This window comes from Fringilla coelebs (genome assembly GCF_963513975.1).
Source record: "Fringilla coelebs genome assembly, chromosome: 12".
Classification (NCBI taxonomy): Eukaryota; Metazoa; Chordata; class Aves; order Passeriformes; family Fringillidae; genus Fringilla; species Fringilla coelebs.
In genome coordinates, this window is record NC_140038.1 from 4,242,587 (window position 1) to 4,256,336 (window position 13,750).

Genomic DNA, 13,750 nt, shown 5'->3' on the forward strand with positions numbered 1-13,750 from the left:
CCTCCTCCTCCTCTTTTTCCTCCTCCTCCTCTTTTTCCTCCTCCTCCTTTTTCCTCCTCCTCCTCCTCTTTTTCCTCTTTTTCCTCCTCCTTTTCTTCCTTCTCCTCCTCCTCTTTCTCCTCTTTTTCCTTCTCCTCCTTTTCCAAGACTTCCTCCCTCCGCTTCCTTCTCCTCTCCTCCTCCTCCTCTTTTTCCTCCTCCTTTTCCAAGCCTTCCTCCCTTCTCCTCCTCCTCCGACCCCTCCTCCTCCTCCTCTTTTTCCTCCTCCTCCCGTCCCTCCTCCTCCTTCCCCTTCTCCAAACTTTCCTCCCTCTCCCTCCTCTTTTCCCTTCTCCTTCTTTTCCAAGCCTTCCTCCTCCTCTCCCTTTTCCTCCTCTTTTTCCTTCTCCCCCTTTCCCGAGCCTTCCTCCCTCTCCCTCTTCCTCCTCCTCCTCCTCCAGGAGGAATTCTGCCGGAATTCCGCGGGATTCGCTCCCAGCGCGGTTCCCGCACTCCGGAAGTGCATCCAGGCGGGCAAAAACCTTGGGATTTTCACTTTTCCCCACTTTTTAAACCCAGGGATGACCCCCCGGAGGGAATTTTGGGTGGAATTCCTCGGGATTCCGTCCCGGGAAGCGCCTCCAGAGCGGGTCCTGCCCTCCTGGAGAAGGCGGGAATTGCATCCAGTCGGGATATAAAAAAAAAAAAAAAGGTGGAATTTCCCTTTTCCCCGTTTTTTGAACCCTTCGGGGATCCCTTTTCCCGCCCAATTCCCACCACTTCCCGATTTCCGCGGAAAAATCCCCTTCCCAAAGGAAAACCCTGCCCAAAAATTGGATTTTTCTCCCAGATTCTGCCTCTTTGGGGCCATTTGGAGTTTTCCCCCTGGATATGAAATCCCGAATTATGGCGGAGGACGCCTGGAATTGATCGGGAATTTGGCTGGAAACTCCTTTTTATTTCCTCGGGATGTTAAATTTTAAAAAAATGGGATTCGAGGAGGGAATCCCCAAATCCCAAACCCCGTGGCTGGTGGGGCTCCAAACCCCTCTGGATCCCCCCAAAAATCCAGGGGTTTCCCCCTCTGGGAATGCCGAAATTGATGGAGCAGGGCGGGATGGAAATCCGGGACAATTCCCAAATGCCCGATCCCAAACCCAAAATCCCGGATCCCAAATACTCAGTTCTCAAATTTCCAAACCCCAGATCCCAAACCCCAAATCCCGAATCCCAAGCCCCAGATCCCAAATCCCAAATTCAAAATACTCAGTTCTCAAATCTCCAAACCCCAAATCCCGGATCCCAAATCCCAGATCCCAAATCCCGGATTCCAGATCCTAAACTCCAAATCCCAAACCCCAAACCTTGTATCCCAAATCCCGGATCCCGGATTCCAGATTTCCAACCCCCAAATCCCAAGCCCCAAATCCCAAACCACAGCTCTCAAATCCCGGACCCCAAATCCCAAATCCCGAATCCCAAATCCCAAATCCCGAATCCCAGATCCCGGATCCCAAATCCCAAATCCCGAATCCCGGATCCCGAATCCCGCCGGTGTCGGCGCCGCCAGGGGGCGCCCGCAGCCCGCGCTGGAGCGGCCAATCCCGGGAAAACCCGGGAATTTTTGGGATCGGGATTTCTCGGGATAGCGAGGGCGGGGAATCCCAAAATCTCGGCTGGAACTGGGGAATCGCCTCCGTGCCGGCATTGCCAGCGGGAATTCCCCGTGTTCCAGAAGGTTCCGGAAGGCTCTGATCCCAACATCAGGGCAGGCGAAATTCCCAGATCCGTCCAAGGGGTGGAGAGGATTCCCAAATCCCCATTCTCAAATCCCTAAACCCCAAATCCCCAATCCCAGATCCCCAATCTGAAATCCCAAATCCAAATCTCAAACCCCAATTCCCACATCCCAAAAATCCCCAATTCCAGATCCCCAATTCCCAAATCCTCAATCTCCAATCCGTGGTCCCAAATCCCAAATCCCCAAATCCCCAAATCCCCAAATCTCCAAATCCCAAATCAAGTCCAGTCCAGCATCTCCACAGAACGAATCCCATGGTCCAGGGGCTCCAGAAGATCCTGATCCCATGGGAATTTCCATCCCTTCCTCCCACAGGGAATGAATCCCTGGCACATTCCCAAACCTGGATATTCCAGGAAGCCTGGAATTCCCTCCTGCTGGAATCAGGACTGGGGGGGACTCCAAACCCATGGAATTTTCCCCAAAAAAATGGGAATTTTGGCAGGAAAACTATCCAGGATGGGATTTTTTTTTTTTTTTTGGAGCCGCATCCCGAAGGCTCCAAATCCTGAATTCCGGAGCATCCCAGAATTCCCAACCCCAGCCAGAGGAAATCTGGAGCAGCTCCGGATTTTCTGCAGCTGCGGAGTTGGGCCCAGGAAATTCCAGATTTAAAATCCCAGGAAAAGCAGGAATGGGGAAAAGGTGGGGAAAGGAACTGATCTTCCCATCAAAACAGCGAAGGGAACGGGAAAAAAATGGAAAAAAACCCAGGATTGGTTTGGGAATTAGAGCTGGGGGGGATCCCAGTAAATCCTGGAAAAATGTGGGGGGAAATTCCCAGCGGGAATTTTTATTCTGGGGATAAAATTTCTGGTTTTTCCTTGGAAAATTCCCAGGAATTCCAAGAAAAAAAATGGAGGCAGGAGGGTGAGGGAGGGGAATCAGGGAATGGGAATAGAATCATTCCCACCTTTCCATTGCCTTCCATGGAATTCCCATGGGAAAAGCTCCACCCAGATGGGAATCCTTGGATTCTCCAAGGATGAACTTTTCCCAGATTTTCTCCATGGGTCCCTGAAGGATTTTTTGGGAAGTTCTCCCACTCCGAGGGATTTTTATCCACCTGAGGCCAAACTGAAATTCCCTGGATTCACCTCGGGATGGGAGATGGGAAAAGCAGGAACTGGGAGCAGCTGGAATTTCTTTGGATCCCCCACTGGGGTTTCTCCTCTCCCCAAAACAATTCCATGGATTTCATCCCTGGATCTGCATTTCCGTTCTTCCCATAAATCCCTGTCCTGATATTTCCCCAAATCCCTGCCCTGGTCTCAGATTTTTGGGATGAGAACATGGAATCCACTTCCCGGGATGTCCCCATTGTCACAACGTGGGAATTACAGACGGAGATTCCCACTGGGAATTCCAACCCTTCCCAGGCCTGGCATCACCCTGGGAAAGGCCATTCCAAAATATCCCTGAAGTCTGGATCCAGAGGGATCCTGGGTGTGCAGGGAATCCCTCCCATGCTGGGATCCCACACCATCCATCCATCCATGGATCTATGGATCTATCCATCATCCATCCATCCATCATCCATCCATCATCCATCCATCCATCCATCCATCATCCATCCATCCATCCATCCATCCATCCATCCATCCATAATCCATCATCCATCCATCCATCATCCATCATCCATCCATCCATCCATCCATCCATCCATCCATCATCCATCCATCATCCATCCATCCATCCATCCATCCATCCATCATCCATCCATCCATCATCCATCCATCCATCCATCATCCATCCATCATCCATCATCCATCCATCCATCCATCATCCATCATCCATCCATCCATCCATCCATCCATCCATCCATCCATCATCCATCCATCATCCATCCATCCATCCATCCATCATCCATCCATCCATCCATCCATCCATCCATCCATCCATCATCCATCCATCCATCCATCCATCCATCCATCATCCATCCATCCATCATCCATCCATCCATCCATCCATCCATCCATCCATCCATCATCCATCCATCCATCATCCATCCATCCATCCATCCATCCATCATCCATCCATCCATCCATCCATCCATCATCCATCCATCCATCCATCCATCCATCCATCCATCCATCATCCATCCATCCATCCATCCATCCATCCATCCATCATCCATCCATCCATCATCCATCCATCCATCCATCCATCCATCCATCCATCCATCCATCCATCATCCATCCATCCATCATCCATCCATCCATCCATCCATCCATCATCCATCCATCCATCCATCCATCCATCCATCCATCCATCCATCCATCATCCATCCATCCATCCATCATCCATCCATCCATCATCCATCCATCCATCCATCCATCCATCCATCATCCATCCATCCATCATCCATCCATCCATCCATCCATCCATCATCCATCCATCCATCATCCATCCATCCATCATCCATCCATCCATCCATCCATCCATCATCCATCCATCCATCCATCCATCCATCCATCCATCCATCATCCATCCATCCATCCATCCATCATCCATCCATCCATCCATCCATCCATCCATCCATCCATCCATCTATCATCCATCCATCATCCATCCATCATCCATCCATCCATCCATCCATCCATCCATCCATCCATCCATCATCCATCCATCCATCCATCATCCATCATCCATCCATCCATCCATCCATCCATCCATCCATCCATCCATCCATCATCCATCATCCATCCATCCATCCATCCATCCATCCATCATCCATCCATCCATCCATCCATCCATCCATCCATCCATCCATCCATCATCCATCATCCATCCATCCATCCATCATCCATCCATCATCCATCATCCATCCATCCATCCATCCATCCATCCATCCATCCATCCATCCATCCATCCATCCATCATCCATCATCCATCCATCATCCATCCATCCATCCATCCATCCATCCATCCATCCATCCATCCATCCATCATCCATCCATGGATGTTTCCCTTTCCTGGGATTGCTCTCCCCCATCCCAGCTGGGTTTTTCCTGGATCCCAAATAAATCATCCCTAAATCCCCCTGGAATGGGGCTGTGGGAGCATCTTTAAAGGAAGGGGGGAAAAAGCAGGAAAAGAGCGATTCATCCTAAGGGAATGCCCCCAGAGCTGCCTCGGTTTCCTGAGATCCTATTTCCACCCCATCCCCGCTCCATCCCCTCTCCATTCCCTCCCCATCCCCTCTCCATCCCTTCTCCATCCCCTCTCCATCCCTTCTCCATTCCCTCTCCATTCCCGCTCCATCTCCATCCCCTCTCCATCCCCACTCCATCCCCACTCTATTCCCCCTCCATTTCCTCTCCATCCCCTCTCCATTTCCTCTCCATCCCCTCTCCATTCCCTCTCCCTTCCCTCTCCTTTCCCGCTCCATCCCCGCTCCATCTCCCCTCCCTCCCCGCTCCATCCCTTCTCCATCTCCCCTCCCTTCCCGATCCATTCCCTCTCCATCCCCGCTCCATCCCTGCTCCATCCCTTCTCCATCCCTTCTCCCTCCCCGCTCCCTCCCCGCTCCATTCCCGCTCCATTCCCGCTCCATCTCCCCTCCCTCCCCGCTCCCTCCCCGCTCCATTCCCTCTCCCTTCCCGCTCCATTCCCGCTCCATTCCCTCTCCATTCCCTCTCCATCCCCTCTCCATTCCCGCTCCATCTCCCCTCCCTCCCCGCTCCATTCCCTCTCCATCCCCTCTCCATCCCCGCTCCATCCCCTCTCCATCCCCTCTCCATCCCCTCTCCATTCCCTCTCCATCCCCTCTCCATCCCCTCTCCATCCCCTCTCCATCCCCGCTCCATCCCCGCTCCATTCCCGCTCCATCCCCGCTCCATTCCCTCTCCGTTCCCTCTCCATCTCCCCTCCCTCCCCGCTCCCTCCCCGCTCCATCCCCTCTCCATTCCCCGCTCCATCTCCCCTCCCTCCCTGTTCCATTCCCGCTCCATTCCCGTTCCATTCCCGCTCCATCCCCGCTCCCTCCCCGCTCCATCCCCTCTCCATTCCCCGCTCCATCTCCCCTCCCTCCCCGCTCCATTCCCGCTCTCTCCCCGCTCCATTCCCTTTCCCTCCCCGCTCCCTCCCCGCTCCGTTCCCGCTCCCGGTGCCTTTAATTCCCGTTTCCCGGCGCAGGCCCGGCCCCTCCGGTGACACAGCAGCGCCGGCGCGGGGCCGGGCGGAGCGCGGGGAGGCTGCGGCCGGAGCGGGGCCGGGCCGGGCCCTCCGCCGCTCATGGCCCTGCCCGGGGCCCGCTCCGCCCGCCCGGAGCCCGGGGAGAGCCCGGCCCTGAGCCCGCAGCGCCGCCGGTGCGTCCGGGGGGGGGCCCCGGGAGAGGGGCACGGGGGGTCCGGGCGTGCGGGACCGCGGGGAGGCTCCGGTGCGTCCCGGGGGAGCGGGAGCGGGGATGGGGGCACCGGGGGAGGCTCCGCCCGCCCCGAGCACGGGGACAGCCCGGCCCTGCCGAGCCCGGCAGCGCCGCCGGTGCGTCCCGGGGGTCCCGGAGAGGGGAACCGGGGAGAGGGGGATGCGGGGATGGAGGATGCAGGGAGCGGGAATTGGGGATGGAGGAACCGGGGATGGAGGGCTCAGGAATAGGGGATGGAGGATGCGGGAACAGGGAATGGAGGAACCGGGAATAGGGAATGGAGGAACCGGGGATGGAGGAACCGGGGATGGCGGAACCGGGAATGGAGGATGCGGGAACCGGGGATGAAGGCTCGGGGAATGGAGGATGAGAGCGGCGGGGACAGACGCAGGGGGATGCGGGGAGCGGGAATGGGGAATCCGGGAAGAGGGGATGGAGGATGAAAGCGGCGGGGCTGGAGGATTCGGGAACGGGGGATGGAGGATTCGGGGCTGGAGGGTTCGGAGAGCGGGGCTGGCAGCTGCGGATACCGGCACCCTCCATCCCCGGAGCCCCGGAGGACGCGGGGACCGGGACTGGGGGATGCCGGTACCGTGGCTGGGGGATGGCGGTACCGGGAATGGAGGGTGTACCGGGAATGTACCGGTACCGGGAATGGGGGATGTACCGGGGATGTACCGGGAATGTACCGGTACCGGGAATGGAGGATGTACCGGGGATGTACCGGTACCGGGAATGGGGGATGTACCGGGGATGTACCGGTACCGGGAATGGGGGATGTACCGGGGATGTACCGGTACCGGGAATGGGGGATGTACCGGGGATGTACCGGGGATGTACCGGGGATGTACCGGTACCGGGAATGGAGGATGTACCGGGGATGCACCGGTACCGGGGGATGTCGGTACCGGGAATGGGGGATGTCGGTACCGGGAATGGGGGATGCCGGTACCGGTGAGGGAAACGCGGCCCTACCGGCTCCCCCTTCCCCTGCGCACCCCCGCCCCGGCTCCCCCCGCCCCGCCCCGCTCCCCCCGCGCCGTTCCCGGTTCCCGGGGGGCACTCGGGGGCACGGCGCGTTCTCCCCCCGCCGCGGCCGGGGCGGGGCCGGGATCCGGAGCGCTCCGGGAGGGGGGGATGGCGGCGGGAAGGGCTCCGGGAGGGGCTGTCCCCGCCGGTAACAGCGTGTCCCCCCCGCGACAGCGAGCGGAGCGGAGCGGCCCCGGCCCCCGCGGAAAAGCCCTGAGGGAGGCGGGAGCCGGCGGCGAGGAGGAGGAGGAGGAGGAGGAGGGGGAGGAAGCGAGGGAAGGAAAACAGGAGCGGGAAGAGCTCGGAGCGGAGCCCGGGAGCGGCCGGAGCGCGCCGGTGAGTGCAGAGTGTCCCCGTGTCCCCCGGGGGGTCCTGTCCGTGTCCCTCGGTCCCTGCGTGTCCCCCTGTCCCTGTGGGTGTCCCTCTGTCCCTGCGTGTGTCCCTCTGTCCCTGTGGGTGTCCCTCTGTCCCTGTACGTGTCCCTCTGTCCCTGCATGTCTCCCTGTCCCTGTGGGTGTCCCTCTGTCCCTGGATGTCCCGCTGTCCCTGTACGTGTCCCTCTGTCCCCCGGGATGTCCCTCTGTGTGTCCCCCTGTCCTGTCCGTGTCCCCCTGTCCCTCTGGGTGTCCCTCTGTCCCTGTGTGTGTCCCCCTGTCCCTCTGGGTGTCCCTCTGTCCCTGCATGTCCCCCTGTCCCTGTACGTGTCCCTCTGTCCCCCTGGATGTCCCTGTGTGTGTCCCCCTGTCCCTGTCCGTGTCCCCCTGTCCCTCTGTGTGTGTCCCTCTGTCCCTGTGTGTGTCCCTCTGTCCCTCTGGATGTCCCTGTGTGTGTTCCCCTGTCCCTCTGGGCGTCCCTGTCTCCCCCTGTCCGTGTCCCCTGTCCCCCTGTCCGTGTCCCTCTGTCCCTCTGTGTGTCCCCCTGTCCCTCTGGGTGTCCATCCCCGGGAGGCCCCACCGTGCCCAGGCTCGGTGTGGGGGGCACCGAGGGAGGCCACGGTGGTGGTGGGGTGACATTCCCGGCGACATTCCCAGCGACATTCCCAGCCCCCATCCCTCCCCCCATCCCACACAAACTGGGGCAAGGAGCTGCCCGACGACCATCCCCGCCCTTGTCCCTCTGTCCCCGCAGGAGGACAGCCGGACACCGCCGGACCCGCCACCCTTCCTCGGCGACACCGCGCGTCCCTTTCCCGCTGGAATCCCGGCAAACCCCTTCCTCCTCTCCTCCTCCTCCTCCTCGTCGTGGTCGTCCCGCCCCACCGGCGGTGTCCCCGCATGGTGCGGCCGTGAGCGGCGGCGTTAAGATGGTGAGAGCTGCCCGGGCCGGGCCGGGCGGGCAGCAGCGGCATGGACACCGGCCCGGCCGCCTAGGGAACGATGGACTCGCGGGGCCGCCGGGATGCGCAGCGCACGGAGCGGCCCGCCGGCGGCACCGGCACCGCCACCGGCACCGGCACCGCCACCGGCCCTAGCGAGGGCGAGGGAGAGCGGGAGCGCATCCGCGGCCGCATGAGGATGGTGATCGGGCAGCTGGAGGGCATCCTGCGGGAGCTCAAGGAGGTGGCCAAGGAGCTCCGCGAGGTGGGGAAATCCCGGGGGAAGAGGAAGGGAAGGGGTGGATCGGGTTTGGAAGAGACGGGGGGGGATTTACCTGAGGTGGATTTCCAAAAGAGAGGAGGGAATTGGGGTGTCCCTGAGCTGGATTCCCAAAAAAGAGGAGGAAATTTGGGCGTCTCTGGGCTGGATTTCCAAAAAAGAGGAGGAAATTTGGGCATCCCTGAGGTGGATTTCCAAAAGAGAGGAGGAATTTCAGATCTCCCTGGGCTAGATTTCCAGAAGGGAGGAGGAAATTTGGGTGTCCCTGAGGTGGATTTCCAGAAGAGAGGAGGAAATTCGGGTGTCCCTGTCTCTGCACTAGATTTCCAGGATAGGAGAAAATTTGGGTGTCAGAGAAAAGGAAATTTGGGCATCCCTGAGGTGGATTCCCAAAAAAGAGGAGGAATTTCAGATCTCCCTGGGCTAGATTTCCAGAAGGGAGGAGGAAATTTGGGCATTCCTGAGGTGGATTTCCAAAAGAGGAGGAAATTTGGGTGTCCCTGAGGTGGATTTCCAAAAAAAAAGGAGGAATTTCAGATTTCCAGAAGAGAGGAGGAAATTCAGGTGTCAGAGAGGAGGAAATTTGGGCATCCCTGAGGTGGATTACCAAAAGAGAGGAGGAAATTTGGGTGTCCCTGAGGTGGATTCCCAAAAAAGAGGAGGAATTTCAGATCCTGTGGGCTGGATTTCCAGAAGGGAGGAGGAGATTTGGGCATTCCTGAGGTGAATATCCAAAAAAAAAGGAGGAATTTCAGATCTCCCTGGACTAGATTTCCAGAAGAGAGGAGGAAATTTGAGTGTCAGAGGAAATTTGGGTGTCCCTGAGGTGGATTTCCAAAAGAGAGGAGGAAATTTGGGTGTCTCTGGGCTGGATTTCCAAAAAAGAGGAGGAATTTCAGATCCTGTGGGCTGGATTTCCAGAAGGGAGGAGGAAATTTGGGCATTCCTGAGGTGGATTTCAAAAAAAGAGGAGGAATTTCAGATCTCCCTGGGCTAGATTTCCAGAAGAGAGGAGGAGATTTGGGCATTCCTGAGGTGGCTTTCCAAAAGAGAGGAGGAAATTCAGGAGTATCTGGGCTGGCTTTCAAAAAAAAAAAAAGGAGGAATTTCAGATTTCCAGAAGAGAGGAGGAGATTTGAGTGTCAGAGAGGAGGAAATTTGGAAATCCCTGAGCTGGATTTCCAAAAAACAAGGAGGGAATTTGGGTGTCCCTGGGCTGGATTTCCCAAAAAAGAGGAGGGAATTCGGGCGTTCCTCACTGGTGGCTCCGAGCTGAGGTGGGATCACGGATTGGGATCCCCTCAGGGCCACCAAAGTGTCCTGAATTTGTGACATCCCGGTTTTCTCCCTCCTTCCTTCCCATCCCTTTGTGTCCGAAATCATTCCCGGGAAAAGCGATGATTAAAATCCTTGGATGGAAAAATCCCAAATCCAAACCCCCCAAAAATTCCCATGGGAAGGGCCCATCCTGTCTGGAATTGCTGGAATGGGATCAGTGGGGTTCCCTCCCAGCCTTTTCCCTGGAAAAATCCTGTAGGTGATTCCCCATGGGAATGAATCCCCTGATAATGATGGGATCAATGCTTGGGAAGGTCCAGGGATTGTTATCCCAAAAATAACAGCTCTGGAAAAGGGTTGGGAATTATTGACAAGCGGGGTTTGGGGAAATTTTGGGAGCTGTGTTTGGGGGGATTTGGGGATTTTGGGGAGCTGGGTTTGTGGGATTCTGGGAGCAGTTTGGGGGGGATTTTGTGAGCAGTTCTGGTGGGATCCAGGCCTCGATCTATCTCTCCATCCTGGGCTTGGATTGATTTCCCAACCCTCTTCCCAAATCCCTGTGGGGATGGAGGGGCCAACAGAGGATCCCACCTTTGGATCCTGTCAGATCCCACTTTGATCCCATCAGATCCCACCCCTTTGATCCCATTGGATCCCAGCTCTTGGATCCCATCTTTTGATCCCATTGGATCCCAGCTCTTGGATCCCATCCTTTGATCCCATTGGGTTTCAAACCCTTGATTTCATCAGATCCCACCCCTTTGATCCCATTGGATCCCAGATCTTGGATCCCATCCTTTGATCCCATTGGGTTTCAAACCCTTGATCCCATCAGATCCCATCCTTTGATCCCATCAGATCCCATCCTTTGATCCCATCAGATCCCACCCCTTTGATCCCATTGGATCTCATCCCTCAGATCCCACTAAATCCCACTGCTGGATCCCATTGGATCTCAAGCCCCTGATCCCCTCAGATTCCATCCTTTGATCCATTGGATCTCAAACCATTGATCCTATCAGATCCCATCAGATCCCATCTTTTGATCCCATTGGATCCCATCAGATCCCAACCCTTTGGATCCCGACATCCCAACCCTTTGATCCCATCAGATCCCACCCTTGGATCAGATCCCAGCCCAAAATCCAGGATCTGGAGCCACCAATCCCAACCCCTGGTAGGAAGCTCAGCCTTGGCCTGCAGCCAAAATCCCCAAAATCCCAGAAAAACGAGGATGGGGCTCCAGCTGTCCCACATCTGCCTGAGCTGGGTGGGAACATTCCAGCTGGGATTTTGTTGGGACACTCCTGGGAATTCCCCCTTAGTTCCTTGGGAACATCCCCAGGGATTCATCTCAAACCTCCTCCTCTGTTTATAGGGAAAAAAAAAATCCCCTGCAATTCCCTGGGAATATCTCCAGGGATTCATCCCAGTCATCCTCATGTGCTTGGAGAGGACAATTCCCCCCAAATTCCCTCATCCCAAACCTCTTCCCCTGCTTGTGGGGGATGAATGCTTCCCAGTTTCTGGGAATTTGTGCCCTACAAGCAGGAAAGCGGGTTTGGGATGAATCCCTGGGGATGTTCCCAGGGAATTGGGAGGGGATCCTCCCCCCGTAAACAGGGAGGATGTTTGGGGTGAATCCCAGGGGATATTCCTGGGAAATTGGGGGGATTTTTCCCTGCTTTGAGCTGGAAAAGCACCGCCAGGCTCTGTGAGGGAGGAAGGGGGGGGAGCAAATCCCAAATCCTTCTTTCCGTGTTAATCCCCCGCGGGAGCCAAGTGTCACCGGGGGACTTAACCCCCGGCTTAAAATAGGGAATGATCCCAAAAATAGCCCGGAGTGACACTAATCCTGCGATGGGGACAGCCACAAGTGACACCAATCCCGGGATGGGGACGGGAGTGGGATTGGGATGGGGACAGCTGTGAGTGGCATCAACCCCGGGATGGGGACAGGATTGGGATGGGGACAGGACTGGGATGGGGACAGGATTGGGATTGGGATGGGGACAGGATTGGGAACATCCATCCATCCATCCATCCATCCATCCATCCATCCATCTATCCCTCCATCCATCCCTCCCTCCATCCATCCATCCCCGTGTCCATCTGTCTCTCCGCAGGTCGTGTCCCAGATTGACCGCCTGACCTCGGACTTCGCTCTGGACCTGGAGCCGGACGCCTGGACTCCGGCCACGGCCAGCAGCACGTCCAGCAGCGACCGGGGCGGCGCCAGCCTCGAGCTGGGCCCGCTGGACTTCGCCGCCTCCGACGTCCTCTCGGACAGCTGGGAATTCTGCTCCTTCCTGGACGCCTCCACGCCCTCCGACCCCGGCGACTGCCCGGAGCCTCCGCGGCCGCCGCCGGCCCGCCTGATGAACGGGGGGGTCCCGGTGGCCAACGGCCCCCACGGGGGCGGGGGGACCCCGGATTCCTCCAGCGAGGAATGTTTCGGGAGCGCCGCCGTTCCCAAAATGCCGGCCCAGCGGCCGGCGGGGACGCGGGAGCGCGTCCGCTTCAGCGACAAGGTGCTGTACCACGCCCTGTGCTGCGACGACGACGGCGAGGGCGACGACGGCGCCGACGTTCCCGAGGATCCCGCCGCCGGGAAGGGGCCTCGGGAGCAGCTGCCGAGGAACCCCGGCGCGATCCCGCTCCGCAGGGCCACCAGGAACAGCAGCACCCAGACCGTGGCCGATAAGAGCACGCAGACGTTGCTGCCGTACGTCCCGGCCAGGCAGAGAATTCCCAACAAAAACTGAGCCCGGATCCGGGTTTGGAAAGGGTTTGGGGGAGGGGGAAAATCCCTGGGAAAGGGGCTGGAAAAGATCTATATATAAATATAAATATATATTTCAATAAATCCGTACTCCTCATAAAGGCCGAGTGAGAAGGTGGCAGCAAATATCCCGATATCCCAATATCCCCATGTCCTGACATTCCACTATCCCAATATCCCAACGGTTTTCCAGGCTAAATGAATTCTAATTTTTTAATTTTTTTTTTTACTGGATAGAAGGAGCTCAATAAATCATCCAGCACAGAGAAATCCCGACCACGATAGAGATGTGCCACGAGGGACCAGCCTGCATTCCGGAGGGTGGGAATGGGGCACGGATTGGAATGTGGGAATGCTGGAGGAGGTGGCAGGATCAGGGAGGGGGAATTTCCCTTCCCTTGGATGCGTTATCTCTGTTTGGTGTTAGGGAAAATCAGTGGGGTCGGACATTTCTGGCTGAGGGGATTCGGGAGGGCTCAAGGATAACCCTGGAATGTCACTGGAATATCATTCCCGACTCCAAGAAGAACAACAAGGGGATGACCAAAACCCCCAGGAACAACCAGCTGGCCTTGGGAACTCGTTCCCCCTCAATTCCCAATTTTCCCAGCAGAAATATCCCTTACCCTGAGTCCTGCATCCATCTGAAAAAAGTCCCGCTTTCCCTGAGCTCCCAAATCCCTCTTTTCCACTCCCAAATGCTGATTTCTCAGGGAGAGAAATCAGGTCCTGCTCTGGGAAATGCAGGGATCTGCAGCTCCAAATCCACTCTGGGCGTTTTTCCAAGGTATCCAAAGAGGTCGGAGCAGCAGCTGCTCCCAGGACAGTGTTCCCGTGTCCTCCCCGCCGGCGCCTCATCCTGCAGGGACACATTCCCATCCCAGGGCATTCCTGGCACGAGGCTTTGCCAAGGTGTG

The 13,750-nt window shown here is 57.0% G+C and overlaps 1 protein-coding gene across 1 annotated transcript; it reads left to right on the forward strand.

Moving 5' to 3' along the window:
* The first annotated feature begins 5,987 nt into the window (after positions 1-5,987).
* On the forward strand, positions 5,988-13,218 carry INSYN1 (inhibitory synaptic factor 1). The gene is made up of 4 exons (XM_084213508.1): positions 5,988-6,090; positions 7,353-7,514; positions 8,307-8,758; positions 12,178-13,218. The coding sequence occupies exons 3-4, from the start codon at positions 8,555-8,557 to the stop codon at positions 12,814-12,816; spliced, it is 843 nt and encodes a 280-aa protein (XP_084069634.1). The 5' UTR covers positions 5,988-6,090; positions 7,353-7,514; positions 8,307-8,554; the 3' UTR covers positions 12,817-13,218.
* The last annotated feature ends 532 nt before the right edge of the window (positions 13,219-13,750 follow it).